At 43.4% G+C, this 22,585-nt stretch overlaps 1 protein-coding gene across 2 annotated transcripts in view; it reads left to right on the top strand.

Annotated features, from left to right (window-relative positions):
- The window catches only part of ttbk1a (tau tubulin kinase 1a), a 63,180-nt gene extending 41,033 nt beyond the window's left edge, over positions 1-22,147 (top strand). For both annotated transcript variants that reach the window (XM_069721640.1, XM_069721639.1), the window contains exons 14-16: positions 793-974; positions 19,154-20,610; positions 20,720-22,147. In XM_069721640.1, the coding sequence (XP_069577741.1) occupies positions 793-974; positions 19,154-20,610; positions 20,720-21,137 (2,057 nt within the window). In that variant the 3' untranslated portion in view covers positions 21,138-22,147. The remainder of the gene's footprint in view (positions 1-792; positions 975-19,153; positions 20,611-20,719) is intronic.
- Positions 22,148-22,585: the final 438 nt, after the last annotated feature.

Below are 22,585 nucleotides of genomic sequence, written 5' to 3'. Positions count from 1 at the left end.
ATGTCAGGAGGCGGAGCTTAAAGTCCCTCCTGTGTGTTACAGGTAAACAGAGCAGAACTCTCCTCCTGGTTCTGGTCAACACTCGAGCTGCAGAGTTCACGGAACATTATTCTGGACTTTTCTCTGTTCTGGAAACATCTGACTCGGCTTTTTAAGGTCTTGCAGTCTGTTCCTGTTAAACTAACATCATCTAAACCAGAGGAGCCCGAACTCTTTCCTATAAAGGGTCAAAAATACAAGTTTATGTTATGTGTAAGTACATTTCATTCAAATGTAATATATTTTACAGAAATTTCACATTCTACATCGAAAATCAACTTTTAGAATAATTTAAAACACTAGTCGTTAATCTGCGTCATAATAATTTTGTTATTTCGCAGAAATTATTGTTAAAAACATGCGTCAGTTTTCCCGTCAGACAGAGTGGACCACGGTTCTCTGTAGAGAAGACGTCATTCAATATGGACGCTAAACAGCACGAAGCTGTACGTTGCTATACAGTTCATGTGATGTACTTACGGTACGAAGTCGTTACAGTTATTATCTGACATCACTTAAGAACAAGAAGAAGAAGAAGAAGCAGGAGCTCATCAAACGGCGCCAATTAATGATTAATGTACCTGAAACATGCTGGTTAAAAACAACAACAACAACAAACCTTCAGAATATTCCAGGATATGATGGACATCACACAAACCACCACCACGTCTTCAGTTCAACGTGTTCGCTTCAGGTTTGTCTTCAGAGTTTGTTGTGTCTTTTAACTGTGGTGAACGTGTGGTTGTCCTGCAGGCGGGGAGCTGGTGGTCCGTCCAAAGACTCACACCCGGGACAGCAGCCGGGGGATGCTGACGCTCACGGAGGAGGAGGCGTCGAGGAGGAGCGGCGGGAGCCCCGCCCAGTCGCCCTGTCACTCGCTGCCGTCGGGACGCCCTCGCCGGAGGGAGTCCGAACCCACCGGACCTCAGAGACCGGTAAGAGATCCAGCCGAGCAGTCGCGGAGAGCTCAACTCTCTGGTGGCATGTTGGCGGACGGATGAGTGGAGCGGACGGCCGCCGGTCGGATCGTGTTCGGTCGTCGCCGTCACGGTGAGGCGCGGCGGCCGGGACGCCTCGTTCATCTGCCCGCCAGCATGCAGCTTAAAGGACAAATCCAGCAGGATCACAGCTTCACGTCTCCGTCTTCAGTCGGTTTATCCTTCACTCAGGATCCTGTAAAGTAGTGGCCACGCTGAGTTACAGTTTTACAGGATAAACAAAGTGCAGCATTTCCCCCTTTCTCATCATAACCGGTGAGATGAAGGATTTAACGTGCGGCAGCTCAGCAGGTCGGACCGCAGCGGAGCTGTCAGAGAACAGCAAGCTTGTAAAACTAAATCTATACTGAACCGTAGACTATAAACCTGGCCACATTCAGGTGACTAATAGTAAGGATTTGCCCGGTTCTCATATTTGGATATTTGAGACCAATATTTGATCATATTTAAGCTTATTTTGTTGAGAGTAAATTTTCATTGAGAAAAGAAGTCCGAACCTTTTAAATGCATCATCGTTCGATGTTTCTATGTTTTCCAAAACAAAATACAATTTTAAACGAACAAAACATTTAGAAACATCTAATCAAAGAAAATCTATTTTTCTATCATCGGCACCAGGACAGCACGAGCAATGGATTCAAAGTGAAGACGCTTTGATGCAGAATTCAATCAGTCAAGTATTTTTAATTTTTACAAGGAATTAGAGGGCGAATGGACAAAAACATATCGTGAACCAAGTTGTACAGTCACTACATAGCAAAATGTGCACAGATACGAATAGTTCCCAGATGTGTGGAAGTTACTTTAAATACATGTTAGAAGATGAGACGAGCTGAACATCTGGACACGTGTTGGATTTGTCCTTTAAAGCGGTCGCAGTGATGGAAGACGTCCTGCAGGCGTTGGTGTGCAGCTGAATGTCGGTCACATGCAGTCGTTGCGTTCACTGACCTCTGGCAGATGAAACACCTTCAGGCTCAAGATGAACTCTGAGAACTTGCTGGTTGTCTGTTTGCAGGCCAGTTTGCTCATTTTCTCTCTTTTATGAGCTCTTTATTGAATGAAAATGTTCCTGTGAGCCGTCGGCTCAGTTCAGAAACTTCAGAGAACCTTTGAGTTGTCAGCAAATCACCAAAAAAACATTTCTTGAAGGTGCATGAATTCATTTTTTTGTGTGCTAATGTGCCCCGGCACTCTTCATTTAAGAGATACAACAATTGTGTTTTGGTTTTTTTGTGCACTTGGACTTGTCGTCCAATAACTCACGAAGTCAGCTGCACCTTTTAAAAATGGCGTTCTTGTGTAAAAACAACATACGAGTGTTTCCGCTTGTTTCAGAAAATGCTTCCATCCAATCTGAAGCTAACAAGAAGAAACAATCAGATATGTATAAAATATTACACTATTGTTTGTTTATTGCAAACAGATCACAACAACTTTAGTGAGAGTTGAGTTTGGAGTCTAAACTTCTTCACCAATAAGTGCAACAACATCATTATTGTCGCTGCGGTCCTTCTTCCTCTTGAAGAAACAGTGAAACGCTGCATCGCTGTGGTCTCAGTTATAAAAGCTGGTTCATCCCGTTCAATCTGCAACATTTTCATATTTGCTGTATCGACTCTGGAGTTTTGGAAAAGCTGCATTTTTGGGGGAGAAAATGTTCTTCTAGTTTGAACCGAGGGCCAAAACAGAGAAAAAGGTGCTTACGGATGTTTGTCTTAGCCGGCGTCAAAGCCTGAGAGGATTTAATTCATCTCAAAATGTTTTTTAAACCCTGTCAAAGAGAAGTGTGGCTGAAAGAAAAAGGTGTCACTTCAACTAATCTCAGTCTCAGAGGACTTTTCTGGTCCTGAACGCATCACTGGCATCAATAATCACGTTAAAGCACCATCGAGTGTAATATTGTGGTTATACAACAAGTTACCATCTAAATATAATATTTAATCTGAATGTGTTCATATTGTGGAGCGATTCACTCTCAAATATAAAACTTTGATATTGATAGTGATCTCTGTTTCCATGGCAACACATGGGGTATGACTAACAACTGGAAAACAATCAGGCACGTCAGTAGACTCTTATGTAACGTACGCAATGTTTCCTACTCCAGGAAGTAGTCCGACCCTTAGCAACCACCCTAGCAACAAAGAGGATTTCTAGTCTCCAACTGAATAAATACAGAACATAGAAACACTAAACTTCTCAGCGAGCTTTAGTGGGACTCACAGGGTGTGATGTCATGATGACTTGTTCCACATGTGCAGTTGACCAATCAGCTCTCTGCGATGTTGCATGGTGCATTTTAACTGTCAGAGGTAAAGTGAACCGACTTCATTTGTCAGATAAATAGTTGCTGTTGTGACGCTGAGTTTCATTTGGACCCTGAATGTTTCTGCTGGTTTGTTTCTGCCACGACTGCCTGTGACGCACGAAAGCCTGTTTTTTTCCGTCCAGCTGTGAGAAGGACGCTGCCGTCTTCCTCTTGTCGCTGGATCAGAGTTGAGATGTTCTCCATGTCTTTGGTTTGTCCCATGACCTTTTGCCTCACGCCATTGTTTTATTCTGAAGGAGTGAATGAGAAACAGCAGCTGTGACAGCTGGTTGCTGCGATTCAGCCTGCAGCCGTGATGCTGTTGATGATGTTTTCATCTCCTGTTCTGCTGTGTTTCCTTATGTTATGTAGTCAAAGTGACACGGTGTCACTCTACACACACACACACACACACACACACACACACACACACACACACACACACACACACACACACACACACACACACACACACACACACACACACACACACACACACACACACACACACACACACACACACACACACACACACACACACACACACACACACACACACACACACACACACACACACACACACACACACACACACACACACACACACACACACACACACACACACACACACACACACACACACACACACACACACACACACACACACACACACACACACACACACACACACACACACACACACACACACACACACACACACACACACACACACACACACAAAACACACACACAACACACACACACACACACACACACACACACACACACACACACACACACACACACACACACACACACACACACACACACACACACACACACAGAGACACACAACTTCTGTGATTCTGGGACTGGGAACAGTTGTCGAATGGAAATTTAGACAGCCGAGTATCCCAGAGATGAACATCCATATTGGATGAATCACCGTCTGATTCAGGTCCAGTCCCAGTATGAAGTAACGGAGGAAGTGAAGGTGTGGAGGTGGAGGTGGAGGTGGAGGTGGAGATGGAGGTGGAGGTGGAGATGGAGGTGGAGGTGGGGGGTGGATGTCGGCTAAACTAGTGGCCTAACATTATCTGAAACATACTTTATTTTGTCATAACTGTGATTTTTCCTTAAACTGTGAGGATGAAAGTGAGAATTCAGGTATTTGGACATAAGTTTACTGCCAGATTTAGCAAAATCATACAATATTGGCGTTCTTGTCTGGTTATAGTACTATAGTAGCACTATATAATAGTACTATTACTATTATAGTACTATAATAGTAGTACTATTATGGTACTATTCTAGTACTATTATAGTACTATAATAGTAGTACTATAATAGTACTCCTGTGTTTCCATCATGGTGATACACAACAGATTTGTGATTTTTATAGCTTCAACATGAATGAAAGTGTGAGATCTATAACTGTATCTAACTCTATCAAAATCAAAAAAACAAATTCTAAGTCTTTAAAAACTCTGAATTAAATAGAAAATAACAGAAACTCCCTTTATATATTTGAATAAAAATAAACAAGAGGAGTAAAATAAACAACACGACAGAGAAAAGTCTCCTACATGAACCCTGAAGTGTGTTTCAGACACTTTCACATACGTGATGTATTTATACTTATATAAAGCAGAGTAATCCGTTTATTTCATTCATACTGCTTGTAAACTCTTCACAGTGCAGCATTATCAATAACAAATGTATTTTGTTATCATAAAAAGATGTATGAATCTTTACAATTCTTTATAGCCTGCTGTAACTTCTCGTAGAGTCACAGGCCGACATGCTAACGGTTGTCGGTGCTAACGGACGCCATTGCTCCGTTGTTTTGTGGAGGAACAGAAGAGTTCAGATCAGGAAAGAGTTTATCGAACAAAGATGCTGATCAGAAGCGAACATCCAGGCTAGCTGGGTCTCAGCCTGCAGCAGCGGTGTCGCCGTGACAACAAGCCGAGCAGACAACTTCTTTGGCATTGTGTTTGGGTTCAGGCTGTAACAGTCAGACAACACTGCCACCGTCAGGTCAAACTGGATATTACAACACTGTCATCTATAAATAAAAAAAACATCCGTTTTTACAGACAGGTCGCTCGTTTGTAAATAAAAACATTAAAAACAACCTTTTTTCTTTCACCATTTGACATTTTGACAAATGTTATGACGTGTTGAAGACAAATAGTTTGAGGAATACCACAGAGCCAAGCGCTTCATTCGAAAAAGAATCACACGTTTGAGTGTTCGAGGTGCCGTCTGGAGTTTTCATGGATTTGTTGGAGCCGGTTTAATCCAACTCTTCCTCATCCAACACTCCTGTTCAGTTTTTATTCTGAAATATGAATATTGCAACCTGCTCGGCCTCCCGGAGGGTGACGACCCTCGTGCGGTCGGTTTGTGTTGACTCTGTCGGAGGTGCTGGTGAACGTAGCTCGTTGTGTTGCAGACTTTCTGCTTCAGTCAGGATCACTTTGTTTGATTTGTTTCTGTGATTTTGAGATTTATTTTCTCTGTGTTTGATTGAACCTCTGAACTGTCGCAGATATAAACTCAGACAGAATACGTGCTTCGGTAAAATGACAGCTGTCGTTTCTTGTACTCACATTTCCACAACACCTACCGAATTCATCTTTTACTGCTTTTTTTATGGGATGGATGAGTTCAATTAAGGGTAAATATAAAGTGATTGCATCTACAGCCAAATCCTAAAAGTCCATTTCGTTTTAATATTCACAACATCAGCGAGAAGCTGAGAGGAAAAGTTTGGGTTTTAAAAAGGTTAAAAATTGAGTTTTTCCTTCGTGTGTTTGTAGACGTGAATGTGAAGTCCGTCACTGAACTCATGAAAGCATCGACGTGTGTTTGCTGATCGAATGAAACCTGAAAGCTTTTCTTTTTTTAATACTGTAAATCCACGTACCTTCATTTCAGTGTGCAGACGGGACCGTCAGAGGTTTCTCATTCTTATTCTGCAAACATTGAGCTGATTTTTATCAGCTTTCGAAAATTTATTTCATCAGTCGGCTTCAATAAAAGATAAACTCGGGATTGTTTGATGTTTATTGAAGAGAACATCAAAAATTCAACATGTTGGCTCAGTCAGAGGTGCTTCACCAAAACAACAAAACATTTATTTTCCTAAAAAAAGAAAAGCTTCGGCTGTGATAATAACTTTTAGCATCCGTCGGGTCATCAAAAATGAAAACTGCTCCTGAAAATAAAAAGTCTGAAGTCCAAACTGGAAACCAGAAACTGAATGTTTCATGTCGTGAACACACAACTGTCACGCTTTCATCAATAGTGTCTTACAACACACTAATTCCTGTATATATATGTATATATATAAATACACTAAAATCTATTATATATTTATTATTATAATCGCAATAAAGAGGTTCTGATGATAAGATCTGCTTATAAAACAAATCCAACTGCAGCCTCTGAAGTTGATCACTTTGTTATGGAGGACCAAACCTGATGACTTTAAGAATTCAATAAATGATTCAAACAATTTTATGATTTCATCACAAGGTTAAGAGTACAGAGAGCTGCCGTCGGAAGGATGGTCTGAGGGGTTCATCCTCTGAGGAGCAGGAATGTGATCAGGACGCTTCATGACATCAGAGTTTGGGTTTCTGTGCACGTGCTTGTGTACTTCCTGCGACATGTTGTCGGACGGCGGTGCTGAGAAAGAGAGGAGGTCACCACACAATTCAGTTTGAACCTCTGGGGAGTCTGACTATGAACATCTGGTTTTGTGGAAAATGAATGTGGAATCTTTGAATTTCACATTGATTTGACATTGAATGTTCACCTCCAAAGATTTCTATTTTATTTTCCTTCAGCAGGACTTTCTTCATGAGTGTGATGATGTTTTTTTGTTTTTTTTATTATTCTTTATCCATTTTTGCTTTTTAGTTTAACAAAACATTTATGTGACCATTTGATTTATTCATGCACTCATTTATTTATTTACTAATAGGTCAGTTTTGGTCCTCCATACTTGGTGGCTGCTGGACGTAATGACACCATCACCGATATTCCACTTTATCTGCAGTGTAACGTTTCATCGTTTAACTCCTCGTCAGTGCAAAAACAACGTGTGCACATATGGGATTTTAGAGATAATTTCGGGAGCTCTTCTTCAGTTTTCTTTTATGTTTTTTTGCCGATTGTCACCACTAGACTCAAAGCGAGCTCACCGGCCGCCAACCATCGAGGACTGCCATCCTCTTTTTTACTCTTCTCCAATTCTCCCCCCCTCCCCCACCCCTCCACATAACTACTGATGCCTTTGCCCCCAACCTATCGCTTTAAAAGTACACAGTATGTCAAGTTTGACTCACCTGAAGAGAGAGAGAAAAGAGCGAGGGTGCCATTGGGACAACACAAGAAGAAATAAAGTGATGTTTTGGGGTAAGCACAGTTTAGGAATAGTCCTTTACCTCTGTTCTCTCACTCAGTTTCTGTTCCTCCTCTTCCTTTTCCTTCTGTTCAGACATATTTCCTCCCCTTTTTCCCCCCTTTGCGTGTCTGTGTTTTGTGTGCTTGATGACTCCATCTCTATTTTGTGTTCCCTGTTTCTTTTTGCATCTCCAATGATAATTTTTCCTTCAGAAAACAAAAGCTCAAACTGTCCAGGCTCAGACTGTTGTAGACTAGTGAGAGACAGTGTGTGCAGTGACCGTGCTGTTGACTTTGTGTCCTTTTTAAGTGCTTTTTTTTGTTTTTTTTTGTTGGGGAAAATATTTTCATCACCATGTTTCCAGCTAGAGGGATGCTAGTCTGACCAATCTGGCAACCCACAGCTAATAAGTCTATTGGCTCATCTGTCCTGCTAACTTGTTTATAGCTCCTAACTATAATGTGATAGCTGTAACTGTAGACAGTTCCAGTTTTACACCAACACTCCTCAGCTTCTCTTCCCACGCTCCTCCCCTCATGACCTTTGACCTAACATCTGAAGGCGTTAGATGTGCGAGAGCATCAATCAGCTCTCTCCTGTCTAATGTCTGTTCAGGGAGGCGGAGGAGACAAGGGTTGGAAATCAAATCATAGTGTTGGGACATAGCTGTAGAAAAACATCATTTATTATTATGTGAAGTCAGTTTCAACTCATTAACCTCCCTCTCCCTCCTCCCCCTCTCTGATTGGTCTGTTTGCAGTTGGAGGAGGACAGGCACCAGCCGCGACCCAATCAGCTGCGGAGGCTGGCCTCTTACGTCTTCTCCTCCTCCACCCTGGAGACGGAGCAGTACCCCCACGGAGGAGGCAGCTTCATCCAGAGGAGCCGCTCGGCCGAGAGCAGCCCCGCCCACGTCACCGCCACCGCCACCAACGCCTCGGCCCGGCGACGGCACGCCGGCACTCTGCCGGCGCCCGGCAGCCCGCGAAGCAGACACTCAGTGCTGAACATGTCGAGGACACAGCTGCAGCAGATGTTAGCCAAGCTCATGAACAAGAACAACAGCTGAGTGGACTGAGAGACGGACTCAGAGCGCAGCGACTGACACACACACACACACACACACACACACACACACACACACACACACACACACACACACACACACACACACACACACACACACACACACACACACACACACACACACGAAGTATAGAGATACATAACACACATCCACAAACATCACACATGCAGGGTTGGTCACACCACCTGTTGGACCTCCCCTCCGCCACACAAACTGTTCTTTATAAAGGTCGCACGCCGTGTAGATCACCCACCGTGCATTTATTTATTGTTGATTGATCTGAAAATCTTTGAAATTTATTTTGATTCGTCTCAAGTAAAACATCAAAAATGGTTCCCGGAAGTTAAAGTGCCCCTAAATTGTAAAATCCAATGTTGACTGTCCACCAGTCAGGTGGCAGGATATTCTGATAATGTGTTAAAATCAACCTTTAAATAAGAAGATTGAAAGAAGTAAACAAACATTTGACACTATATTTGGCATATTCAATGCTTTCTGGCCAGCTCTGCATTTACAAACAGATATGAATGTAAACATAAATGAAAAAGACAAAAAAAGATAGAGCACACTGAGATCATAACCACACGTGATAATGAAAACAATAAGCCATATTACTGGCCCACGGCAGCAGTGCTGTGCTGGTGAAAAGCTTCACACACTCACACTCACACTCGCGTAGCTCCACCAAGTAATTTTCAAGCAGAGAATCAGAAGAAGTGGAGAAAAGTGATGAAGACGGGAAATAATTTCCATGCAATAAACTCCGAAAAGCCTCCCTGCAAACCTGATGTTGCACACGCCACAGACCTGGCAGACTGCTGGGAATAATGTGAAACGGGAACTTCTTTGCTTCCTGTGAAGAGGAGGAGCCTGAGACGGAGCGGGGCTGCTAACAGACTGTTAAGCTTTACAGTATTTGTGCTTTTTAGTTTTTTTACTTCTTTTTTTTTTTCTGCTTTTTCCTGCTAAAAATGAAGGAGCGATCGTCCAGGAATGCAGGTCGTCCCAGCGATCAAGTTTTTGCACCAAGACTTTGGAGTCTGATCATCGTGTCCACCGAGCAATACGCCGCCACCGCTTCGCAACGCGACTCTGCCCACAGAGAAGCCGCGACCCCGACGCCTCGCTTCATTAAATGTTGTCTGTGAAGAGAGAAATGTGTGGAAAAAGTCTTTCTGAAGGTGTGAAAAGTGATTCGACTTTTATTCCAATCACATCTTTAGGACGAACACTGCTGGGTCAGGAAGTACGGTGGCCCCGTAGCGCAAAAGATTCCCCACAAAACAAAAAAACGGGAGTGAAATCACAATGAAGTTCTATAAAAACAACATGAAAACATTTCACGTAATAAGTTCACAACGCGAAAATGTATTTATAAATTAAAGGACATCAAAACAATACATTTACATAATTTTTCAGAAAATAGATTAAAAATATAAAAAATACTACGACTAGACAGTAAACAGATGGAAAATTTAGACTAGATAACAAATTAACAAATCAAAGTTGTTTTATTCTGCAAAACAAATTAACAAATAATTTGTAAATCCTAAAAAATCCATTATTTATCAGCTGAGTGTAGCAATTGCTAATTTTAGTAAACTAATTTCAGATTTATCGCCTGGAAAGTTACATTTCTTTAATTTGGCTGTTGAGGGCCACTGTGACGGGAGAGTGTCTCTGAAAACACTCTCAACCTGTTTGAGGATGATTTCTATACATTTTTGTGACCTGTTTTTATACATTGAATTTTTATCATTAGAAAGGGACTGCAAATGTAAAAAAAAAAAAAAAAGACGTATTCCATCATATAAAATGGAACATTTTCTGTTGTTGGTCACAAAAATAAGCCTTTTTTTTCTTGTATCAGTTTGTCGATTTATTTTAGGACTTTATGAGACTATCACTTTGTTTTCTCATCATTTTATTATTTAGAAAATTGTTAAATGCCAAACATGCGCCATGCAAGTATCCAAATGCAGACAAATTTATTTAATGCAGTGTTGCATTAGTGAGTTTTTTCACCTGAAAAACTGCAAAGTGACGTAAAATGAAATGAGAAAGTTGAGCCCTTTCCTTTTGAAATCTCTTCTAAATCATCCATGGTGACCGGTTCCAGCAAAACTCTCAAAACTTTAGCAAAATCAGTCAAAGACTCACTCGAGACGGGAATCCTCCTCTTCTTCTGTGGGATATTTAAAGGCTGCACAACACACCTGTTGTGTTTCTCTTTTGTTCTGTCAGTGTAGTTAATAATGGAACGTCTCTGGTTATCTGTCACCGGCCGGTATCACCTCCCTCAGGAGCGGTCGCTTCAGCAGAAGACTGGTTCAGTTGGTGGAGCCGGTTGGCATCGAGTCATCAGGTTTTGTACGTTCACACATTGGTGTGTGTCTGTGTGGGTGAATGGGATTCGCTTTGAGACCGTGAAGGTGATAAACTGCTTTCTAAGTGCAGAGCGTTCGTGCTCCTGGCGCTCAGACGGTGTTGCAGATTTACATCAAAGCGCCTCGCGGGTCTTTTATATTTGTGTACTTGCGTGGAACGTGTTTCTTGGCCGTTACACAAAGTGGCAATGTTGGTCAAAGGGGAACACCGATGGTCCAGACTGCAGTATGTTAGTTCATGGTCTCCAGAGGACGAGTCATAACGACATCCACCGTGAGGGATTTAGAATTAAATATATTAAGTATCAGCCGGACTGACGTTTGACTCTCATGCTGTTTAAACTCTCAGTTGAAATCCAGTTTTGTCCGTATCCGATTCCCTGATTGGCTGCATGCATCACACATCACATGATTCAACCTGTGTAACCGGGTGGAAAATCCTTATTTTCAGTCTTAATCACACTGTTTGCTTCTGTAACGATGTTTCGCCCTGAAGTAGAAAACGTCTTCCTTATTAGCTACAAATGAAGCTGCGTGAAAACTGGAGACAGAGGATGTTTGCCAGCGTTGTTTCATTTCATGAATGCAGATGTGATTGTGTTGTTCCTGCCAGCGGAGCTGCAGCCCAACATGATTGTGATTGTGTTACGCAATCATCAACCCAGACAGCTGCTGCTGGTGGTGCTGCTCAAAAGGCCAACGTACTAATGCTGATCTGACTGCCTCCTCTGGGCTCACACCGCCTCACTTCTCCAAATATCAAAAAATCTGAAGCCAACCAATAATAAATGCGAACTTCTTAGTGAACGATTGGGCCATTGAGAAAAACCCGAGTCACTTCAAATGTCATGGAGCAACGTCATTGGAGAAACTAATTAGCATTTTCCAACAGCCTATTTCCTTCATAAGTTTTGAGAATAAAGCAACCAGATTAAACATGAAATATAGAAATGATATTTCTAATAAAAATATATATTTTTGGAACATTTCAATGACGGTACATAAAAAGCCACATGGTGCATATGTAACTATCACCATCACTTCGAAGACGTTGTGGATTGGTCCACGCATTAAAGTCCTGTCGGTAAATCCTTCCCCGGTTCCTCTGACAGCTGCGCCGGCTGCACCGTCGATGGTTCCAGTAGAGAGGAATGTGGTCCAAACACAACAGATGGGACTTCCTTCCTCTGCCACCAAACCACCATGTTTCTTTCCTTTACATGCATCTAAAATCACCGACCAAGTCACAACTACATTGTAAAATTTCTGGCTTCGTGAGATCCGATTCTGGTCAGATATGCACATAAACTGGATTTGGACGGACAGTCTGCTCACAGCCTCCTGATCATGAGATCAGGATATCAAACACAGATCAGTACTCATACTGTTAGAGGCACTTTGTTTTATCTAAAGAGATCATTTAAGTCAAACTAAAGTCAGTCAAATCTATAGAAATCCAGCATGGAGATTTATTGTCTCTTCATCCGATATGCAACGAACCACATTTGGTTGTTGGGTTTAAATTAAATCCAGATCTTCCAGACAACATGTATTTATTCATTATTTAATAATTCAAACTCAAATCAAAAAGACTTGTTTTATGTTGATGGAGATACTGAAAGATAACCGTTGAAGACTTTAGGATTTCATCGCATTGAAGAGTTAGGTTTTTGTATTGATTAGGTTTTGGTGTTTTTTATAAGTTTTTTAAAGGCCGTCTGTCTCTGATTGAGTCAGCTGACCTGGAGAATAACAGTTTGGTCTGTTTTCTAAATGGCAGCGAGATTCATTATCTCTTGAAATCTGTGTCACAGTGTTCTTCAGTGAGGTTTTCATGGCTCCGACACTTTATGTTTTTGGATCACCGTCCATAATGCTTCCTTTTATCTCGCTGGACTTTACTGGTGCACTTTATAAGCGATCGGGCCAGAGAGGGAGATCGGGCCGAGCCGAGGGTCTCGCTATACGGCTGCAAAACACACATGCAATAAGGGAACTGTGGGATGTTATAGCAAAAAAAGAGACTTTAAAAAAAACAATTATTCTGGTGTTTTACATGTTTTCTTTGAACATGTTTAAATGAATCATTCAGTTTTTAGATTGATTTCCTTTTTCACTTCTTTTGTATGAGAAAATCTACCTTCAGAGACTTGAAGCATCCTTAAACTCATTACTAAGAAGAGTTTGAAAACCAACAACTTATTTTAGATATGAAAACTCGGAAAGATGATGATAACAAATACATAGAAAATGAAACTGACAGCCTGGGTGGAAGGCACTCAATCTGATAAACGATCTAATGGATTATGAGCAGGAATGAAGAGGAATTAATGGAGTAAAATACACAAAAAACTTAATTTAATAGAGCAGAGAGATGGATTTTGTAATTTCACGATGCCACTTTCTGCATTACACAAACAGTGAGGCATAATAATTTAAGTAACAGTTATATCGTCAGGGCAGTTTTATTCACCGGTGTTTTATTTACCATTGTTTTATCCACCAGTGTTTTAGTCACCGTTGTTTTATTTACCGATGTTTTATTCACCGTTGTTTTATTTACCAGTGTTTTATTCACCGTTGTTTTATTTACCAATGTTTTATTCACCGTTGTTTTATTTACCTTTACAAAACCAGCAGGACATTGTTGTGTTTGTTGTTGGTTTCAGTACAGGTGGGTGGTCATGTCTCAACAATTTAAAAGATGCTAGTTCCTGGTCGTTTTCAAGAAACGGAAAAATTGTGTTTTAGTGATTCATCCGGTGGAGAAGTGTCGGGAGTAAACACAATCAAATCAGCAAACATCCAATGACCAGGCATGTAGGAAGTGATCTGATCACATTTTTTTATTGTGTTTTGGTGGCGGTGGAAGTAATGTTTATTTAGAGTTATTGATATGTTGAGGGACATCTTGGTTTTCAAGCAACATCCAATAAATCCCAAAGTTGTTTTGCAAGTTAAGATGGTTCGACTCTGCATACAAATTTTGTCTGAACATTTGACTGTGGTTGAAAATGAGTGAAACGGAGGGTCAACAGCTGAAAGAAAATCCCATGGCCTTCCTCACAAAACAAGACTGTCCTCACATTAAACAGAAACACCCCGCTGCCCTGGACTGAGTATAACAGGAACAAAGAAGGAAGTGGATGGAGGTCAGGGGGGATGGATGGGCCAACAAAACGTTTTATACTGGAGACTTTTTTCAGTGTCAAAAACATTCAAAAACGTTCAGTTACAAACAACTCTAAACATGACTGTTTCAAAAGCGTAACTGCGTGTCTATTATTGTATCATGACGATGAAAGTCCTCTTTTTTTTTTTAACCGAAATCCAAGTTCAAGTTTTGTGCTTAAACTCAAACAGAGACAAAAATGTGGTTTGGTTTGTGTAGGGAGGAAGACTTTAATGAAGATAAATGTTTGGCTCTTGGGCCAGGCTGATTTTATTAAAAAAAAAAAATTTTTTTAAAAAGTTATATCATTACATCGCATTTGGTGTTTCAGTTCCATATTAAATTCAACCACCGCAAATACTTAAATTCACCAACACAGATAGCTGTTGTTGGCTCTGATTACTGTCTATCAGTGCCTATCGTGTCTGTGGACCTTTGAACAGAACATTGATTGGTTCATTAGTCCGCTTGGAAATAGATGTTTTACAAAACCCATCAAATCAAATAGCAGGAGGAACAATGGGTGTTTTTGACCAACATTGAATCGACGGGCTTGAGAAGGTTTCCTATGTTTCAACTCTTTCATCGTATCGCAGCAAAAGATCTTTACAAGACACGCCGATGGTTCGTTTTTATTTTGATAATAACAGTATAAGTTGTCCTTAAGAAAATCCGGGTTTGTTGCATCCAGAGAGACGGAAGGTTTTAGTGGAAAAAGATTTGGCTCGATGGTCTGATACTCTCAGAACGATGAGCCTTGGAGTGTTGAGCAGTGAAACTTAATGTGTGGCCGCTGCTAATATCATACAGAAGCAGTGGGATGTCGTATGCTGCTGTGAATGTCATTGAAACGACTTTCCTGGGAGTCCAGGCCGTATCTCCTGAACAGAAATCCCAAATCCGGCCACACGAGACGAGACGAGAGGAGACGAGCTTGGCCGGCCATTTTGTGCAATGAAAGCCAAACTGTTGCTTTCTCAATGTGTTTAAGGGCTACGTTAACTAAATATGCACCGCTTGCTGTTTCATTGAGCTTGTATTCGAGGCGTTCTCTGTGCTGAGGCTCGTTGCAGCACCAGTGAGACGTCTTGAGTTTGTTTTCATGCTGCTTCAATGCTGAGTTGGGGACGCCTCTGCGTTCTATATTTAGCACAGCGTTACAGTAAAACCACTTAGAGAATGTATGAAGTGGACTAGCTGCTAACTCCACACTTTATTTTGCACGCCAGCAAAATGATTCACCTACCGTACAAGATTGTCACTAATACATGTCAATGTTTTGTCCCGCGTCGCCACATTCAGTCACAGATTTCAGAAAGCTCTCATCGTGCTTTTGTATGCCGACGACACCCCGAGTTTAAAAAAAAGTGATCAGCAGTATCGATAACGGTAAATACTAACACACCAAAAGACTGTTTACCGGCTGTCACCACTCTTTGCATGAGATCAACTGTTTGTACGACATGCACCTCTGACTGTAAAATGACTAAAAACAGCACTGCACTGTAATTACAACAAAAACATACAATATACACCTCTGAGAGAAGTCTGTGATTTGTTTTTGTAAATAACTCACGCCGCTACTAGAGAAGATACTCACGGATCAGAGCTGTCGAGTCCATCGCACACGTTGAAATGACAAGAAGCCGAAGTCCTGCTAGTAACAGAATCCATAATCTGACCTCACGTCTTTCATTCTGCTGTTTATATTCACATCCAGTGTTTTGTTCATTAGTGCAGAAGAAGAAGGCCTCTCTTCTCATTCGTGGAGAGTCAGGCGGTTCTTGACGATGACACTTCTGGATGGATGAGACTGATTTTTAAGTCACATTTTTGCTGTTTTGGACATAAGTACCGTCAATCACGACAGGATTTGATCAACAGCTTCATCGCAGAGGCACGCTGTCGCAATTACAAAAACGTTTTTGGATGTTTTCATTCAAACGGTCCACTTTAAACTTCGAAGAGTTTCTTCCAGGTTCAAACTGGACTTGAAGCTTTTTTGCAGGTAAATGGACCATTAAAAAAAACAAAAAAAATGCATTTTGAGTGTTTTTAATTCACCTCTTGGTCGATATGAATTGTGGCCGAAAAACAAAAGTCTGACCAGGATCTAAAAGAGGCTGTACATGTCCATCGAACCTTTACGTGTGTGACGCATTTGGAAACACGCGTGAAGCCGGCCGAACAAACTGAGGCGTCAGAGGCTAAGCTGCTGCTCAAAATGGTGCTCTGAGTAAAGGCTTGCAGAATGACTCCTACTGTTCTTTTAATTTTGTGCAAAATTGCGACCAGTGATCCCGTTGCCGCCGATGTCACCCGTTCGTTTTGGCTGTGAGAACATGTAAAATATATTTAGTTTAGAAAGTTATGTTCGTTAGACTGCTGCTACTTTTAACGTGATTTCTAGAAATCCTCCTGATTTGTGGAAGTGCAGTCTGAAGATGTGATGGGTGTCAGCAGTAGTGGTAAAATATACATTTTAAAGGTTTATTAATGGAAAACATCACGTTTTAATAACAAGAAATTTACTGCACATTTGAAGCCATTTGGGGAATTCAGCCGAAACTGTTAAAAAATATTTTTGCCACAAAACATTTATACCTCATAAACACTAGAATCATTGCAATGTAAAAACTCACCTGTATTATGCTCCTCCCAGACGTAAACTCTATGACATAGTTGACATGTTTGTGTTCATCTTTATGGAATAACAGGGTGATATTGTACAGAAAACGTGTCTGTAGAGAGAAGGGTTTGTCTTTAGAGGTGAGAACTTCTGGGTTTTGTTTTTACTCGTATGCCACATTCATCCGTTTGTTCATCAGATCATCGAGGACCTTATCAGACACAGATGTCACAAAAATCACTTCTTATTTCACTGATTCTCAAAGGGACATTCAGATATTATCAGAAATCCTTTTGTTTTAGGCTGAAACGTGTTGTCTTCTCCCGCCGAGGATGAGTGACCTCTGTGTGTCTCCACGGAGATGTACGTAGAGTCGTCATTAGCACCAAGACTGGAAGCAGCGGGAAGCTGCTAGCTCAGCTCTCAACCACTGGGAGCTGGAGAACATCTTTCTCAGGTTCCCATTATGTGCTATACAGAGCTGTGTTCGTTCCTACTGGGTGTAGACCTCGGCTTAATTTTAACCAGTCAGCACCGTCGAAATAAGCCGATACTCTGCCAGCACTGCAGCTACCTACCGTGTCCGCCAACGGGGTTTTTTCCCGAGCACGGCGTAAACCAGTGAATTTGAATGAATGGCAGCAGCGTGACGAGGTGCTGCGTGTTTATTCTGCGTTCAGCGTTTTTTTTCCGGTCACCGGAGAGCTGCGCTCGTCGCTGTCACCGGCCGTCCAATCACAGCGAAGGAGGCGCGGCAACAAACACGGTTAACCACCGATACTGCTCTCTGATTGGTCGGCCCTTCAGAGCGGCTGCAAACGCTAATACGAGCCGAGTCACCAGACTGTTATTCACAGAGAAGTAAAGTGAAGCTGCCGGCCGATGGGGAACATAAGACCGCAGAAACACTCAGGACCCTCGGAGAGCACATTCACAACCGGGAAACACGGGGCCTCTGGTCATGTTCCCATTACGAATGTCAGGAACACAGGCGGACCGAGGCAATCTAGGAACTCTGTAAACGTATTGGTCATCAAATAGCTCCAAAGTTACCTGATGCTAAAACACAGACTCTTATTTTAATTTGTTCATTTCTATCTCTGCAGCCGGTAATAAACGACTCACAACATGTAAACCTGACTTTGAGCTGTCGTGGATTTGATGGTAAAGTTAGCTTTGATTTATTGAGCTCTGGTAGTCGAGTCTTGTGTGTTTCTTTATAGACCAAAGGGAACCTTTGAAACTGTTTTTCTACATCTGCTCTTTAAACACGCACTTCCAGTCTTTGTGCTAAGCTAGGCTACAGTTCTCATGTGACTCTGGTGACAAACAACAACAACAAAAATTCTCAAGACATCTGAATATTCCTTCAAAGTTTTTTGCAATAAAATAAAAGCAGAGTTTTCTGTTGTCGAAGTGAAAGAGGACTGAGAAGCTCGCCGTGTCTGTTCAGTGTGACGATCCGTGAGTGTATTTCAAGTGTATAATACATGTAAGCTTTTCTTTTCTATCACTATATGATTGTACAGTACTGCTTGTATAATTTACAGGTAAAGCATGTATTTTAAACTTTTTGTAAATCCAAATGATTAATTGTGTACATATATACAGAAATGTTGAAAGTAATTAGGTTTGCAGTTAATCTCTAATAGCATGACATTAGCAGGGTTCAGTAGGTATGTACAGGCTGTATGTTAAATCTTTATGAAGGGATACACTTGAAAAATCACCTGATATCAGACTGCGTGCTGTCTAAGGACAAAACTCTGCAATGCATTTTTTTGTGCCTTTTATATTAATGTATGTAATCTAGACAATCTTGAAAAGCTTGTGTACAACCAAAATGACATTAAAATGGATTTGGGGGCAAATATTTCAATTCCTGCGGTTTCTCTTATTGGGAATGTGGTCGTCGGATGCACCTTCCTCTGAAACACTGGTTCCTCTCTTTTCTTGTCAAAATATGGTTTAAAACACACAAAAAAGACGTCATCTTCAAGCCTGCGAGTTGAATAAAACTCCAAACTCAAGAACTCATCAGAACCCTTTTTCCATGATGTTTAAGTTCATGTGGACTCGGTTGTATTAAATATTCTTGTTGCATTGTTTCCAGGTGTTGTCGCCCACGGAGCAGAGCGCCCCGTCTCCGTCCTCCCCAGACTATCGGACGAAGGGCCAGGGGGATGAGAAGGAGCACTTCCACATCCTTCCTCAGCTGCAGGCCAAGCGGGCGGACTTCCTCACCGTCATCCTGACCGGTACCTTGCCTCAGCGCCGGAGCTTTGCCACGGCGGAGGAAGAAGTCCCAGAACCTCCGGGGCCGAAGGACGACGACGTCACGAAGAGCGAGTCCAACAGCGAGGCCAGTCAGAAGAGCACCGAACGCAGCCAGGACGCCGCTCACTCCACTCTCATGGCCGAGGACCAGCGGGGGACGAGGGAGCACGCCTCGGCCGCCGACGCGGACCCCGACTTGGAGGACGCATCCAAAACCCTCGTCCTGTTCTCGCCGGGAGACACTCGCAAGTCTCCCTGTGGCGGTGACCATGTTCTGGAGAGCGAGTTGGCCACGCCGTCCGCTCTCACTTCTCGTAATGACCGCCTCTTGGTCGGGGAAGCACTTCAGCTTGAAGCCCCAGAGACCGGCCGCCTGTCCCCGGCGCTCCGGTCCGACCTGAGGCCTTCCACTCCCATCGCTCCGGCATCACCTCCCTTCACCAAAGTCGAGCGCACTTTCATCCATATCGCTGAGACATCGCACCTCAATGTTATGTCTTCCAACGGTCACTCTGCCAGGGACAGTGACCGGGAAGTCCTCTCCATCATGAAGGAACCAGCTGTGGAGGTGGAGACTCCGGAGCAGGACGGAGCACCGGTGGCGAAAGAGTCTCCGGAGGAGCCCGCACCGGACCCGACCGTACCGGCTGGAAAACAACCCGAGACTGAGAACGGTTCGTCGGCTGTGCTCTCCCAGTCTTTGGAGCCGGTGCCAGAAACCACGTCACCAGTTCACGACCATGAAGACCAGTCACAGGAACCTAAGAAACAGCAATCACCCACTGAGGAAGCTGCCGAGCTTCAGACAGCTGGATCAGAACCACCGGCTGCGATTAAGCCGAGAATCCGAAGCCGAATCCCAGTGCTCATCTCTGAAGAGGACTCTGGCTCGGAGCAGTCCTCTTCCGTCTCGGCTCGAGCGCAGCTTCGGCAGCGGGCCAGGCAGCTCGACTTGGCCCGCCTGCTCGTGCAGAAGCAACAGGACCGCTGGATGAGGAGGAGGATGCTCTCGGGGACGTCGTCATCCTTGTCCTCTGGGGACGATGAGCTTCGGAGGGTGTCTGAGACTCTGTCCACCACCGGCTCAGAGGAGGACACGCATACCTCAGACGAGTCCAGGAAGAGTTCCCGTCTCAAACCGACTGAAGAGCAAGGCTCCAAGGAGTGCAGGAGCAAAATCCCCAGGCCCGTGACCCCCGTAAAGAGGCCTTCACGGGGGGTTCCTGCTGCTGCTTCTCCTCTCTCCCTGCCAGACTCCAGCTCTACCAAAGGACCATCATCCATCATTAACGGGTATGAATGACTTTCCTCCTTTAACTGTACTCAGGATTCCCCTCTGAAGCAGGCTGATGAAATGTTTTTGTTAAGAAATAACACGTTCAATGTCCCCGTTTGTCCACAGGAATCAGAAAATTGGACTCAGCACACTCAGCAGCCAACGGAAATCCAAGGCCGTCCCCCCCAGGTCCTCCTCCTCCTCCTGTCCCCGTCCCTCGGCTGCCCCCGCCCCGTCTGGCAGTCCTCGAATGCCCCTACGAGTCCTGTTTGGAACCCGACGCAGCCTTAGCTCCACCCACTCTCGGACTGACAGCCCCTCCCCTCAGAGAGTATGCCCGTCCAGGCAGCCCCTCTCGGTTCGAGCCCCGACCGTCCCCATGCTACCACCCAGGACTGCAACCACCATGCGGCGCAGCGCCTCGCAGGAAGCCACCGTGCAGCCCTCGTCTGGCGCCGCCCCCCCTACCAGGGTGAGGCCCAAACCAAGCAGTGCGGCCAAAGGGAAGGTGAACGCCAGGGAGAAGGCGGCGCCCGCTAGATAATACAAAGAGACTCATCTCTGGGACAATGTTTGTGTTTAATGAGTCTTCAGACAAGCTACGCCTCAAAGGTTCTCACCTTATTCCATACAAGACTGTGATGTTACGATGACCTCCTTCGATTCATCTCATGTACACAGACATCTTGTTTTTTCCACGGACAGCTAACTGAACTGTCTTCATGGGCTTCCAGTAATCTCGACCGAGCCACGGTGCTATGGATGCGTCTGCTGCCCCCCCCCCCCCCCCCCCCCGGGTCAATCCCCAATTTAAACCGCTTTCTGAGAATCGTGGCCTCCAGCGGGTCCGGTGTCAGGTCCTCACACTTATCACAGTACTCCCAGCTCCCCACAGCTATACTGCTCTTCTATTGACAAGAGTCCGCTTGGTCCACATTGCATGGTAAAGTACTGTATATCACAAATATGCTGAATCTGTAGAGGGAAAACAACATGTACAAAAATCTGTGCTTTAAATTATTCAATATAGTTCTCCCCTTCCTATTTGCCCCAACAAAAAACAAAAAAAACAAAAAAAAGGATTGAATTGACCTTGTTTGAATGCCCGAAATATGTTAAATATGATAAGAGATACCAGAATATATCCTGTAATCATTATGGCCTTGGATGAAGAGAAGAGTTGGATGTGAACCCAGAATGGTCCCCTCCTCATGGTGTGACAATGGGCATGCTTTACTTTATTCTATTTTCTGGGTGTTTTTATTTTGTTTATGTTCTAAATTGTATATAATAGAATCATTTCCCATAAAGACATCTTTATTTTTTATCTTGCCGAGCAAAGTGTAAATTAAGTCTTTAACCTTCTGTTCCAATGTGTTGGCACTGCGCCTGTTTTTTAACGCATGAGAAAAACAGGGTTTAACAATGGGAGGGCGTTATAGCTTCTTGGATTCTGCTGACGGTGCAAAGGTGTGCTGGTTGTTGGAGCCCTTGTTGTGTTTGTACAGGGTCTCTGGGCACTGAGCTGTGAAGTAAAGTCTTGGTCATGTGGAAGGGCGTCTTGTCATTCTTTTCGCGGAGATTATATGAGTCTGGTCCCCCCCATAGAGAATCGTTTGCAGACGCTCCCTCCTACTGGGCGTCGACCTCCGGTTAATCTTAACCAATCGGCTTGCACCGAGACCGGCCGACACTCTGCCACCGCTGCAGCGACCTACCGGGTCCAAAAACAGTGCTTTTACCTGAGAGCAGCTGAGTGTTTATTTTGCACTGAGCGCTGAACGGTCAGCGTTTTTTTCCGGTCACAAAGAGTTGCCCTCGTCAATTGTCACCGGCCGTCCCATCACAGTGAAGGAGGGGCGGGACCGACGCAGTTAACCACTGATACTGGTCTCTGATTGGTCCGTCCGTCAGAGCGGCTGTGCAAACAATAATACGAGCCGGCCAGGCTATAAAATAAGGGCCCACCTGAAACACCTAAAGTTGATGCTA

This window comes from Brachyistius frenatus, unplaced genomic scaffold, assembly GCF_029030835.1.
Source record: "Brachyistius frenatus isolate BFR_SWC_R1_liver_20210118 unplaced genomic scaffold, ASM2903083v1 Contig_269, whole genome shotgun sequence".
Classification (NCBI taxonomy): Eukaryota; Metazoa; Chordata; class Actinopteri; family Embiotocidae; genus Brachyistius; species Brachyistius frenatus.
This window is presented reverse-complemented; position numbering and strand designations above follow the sequence as displayed.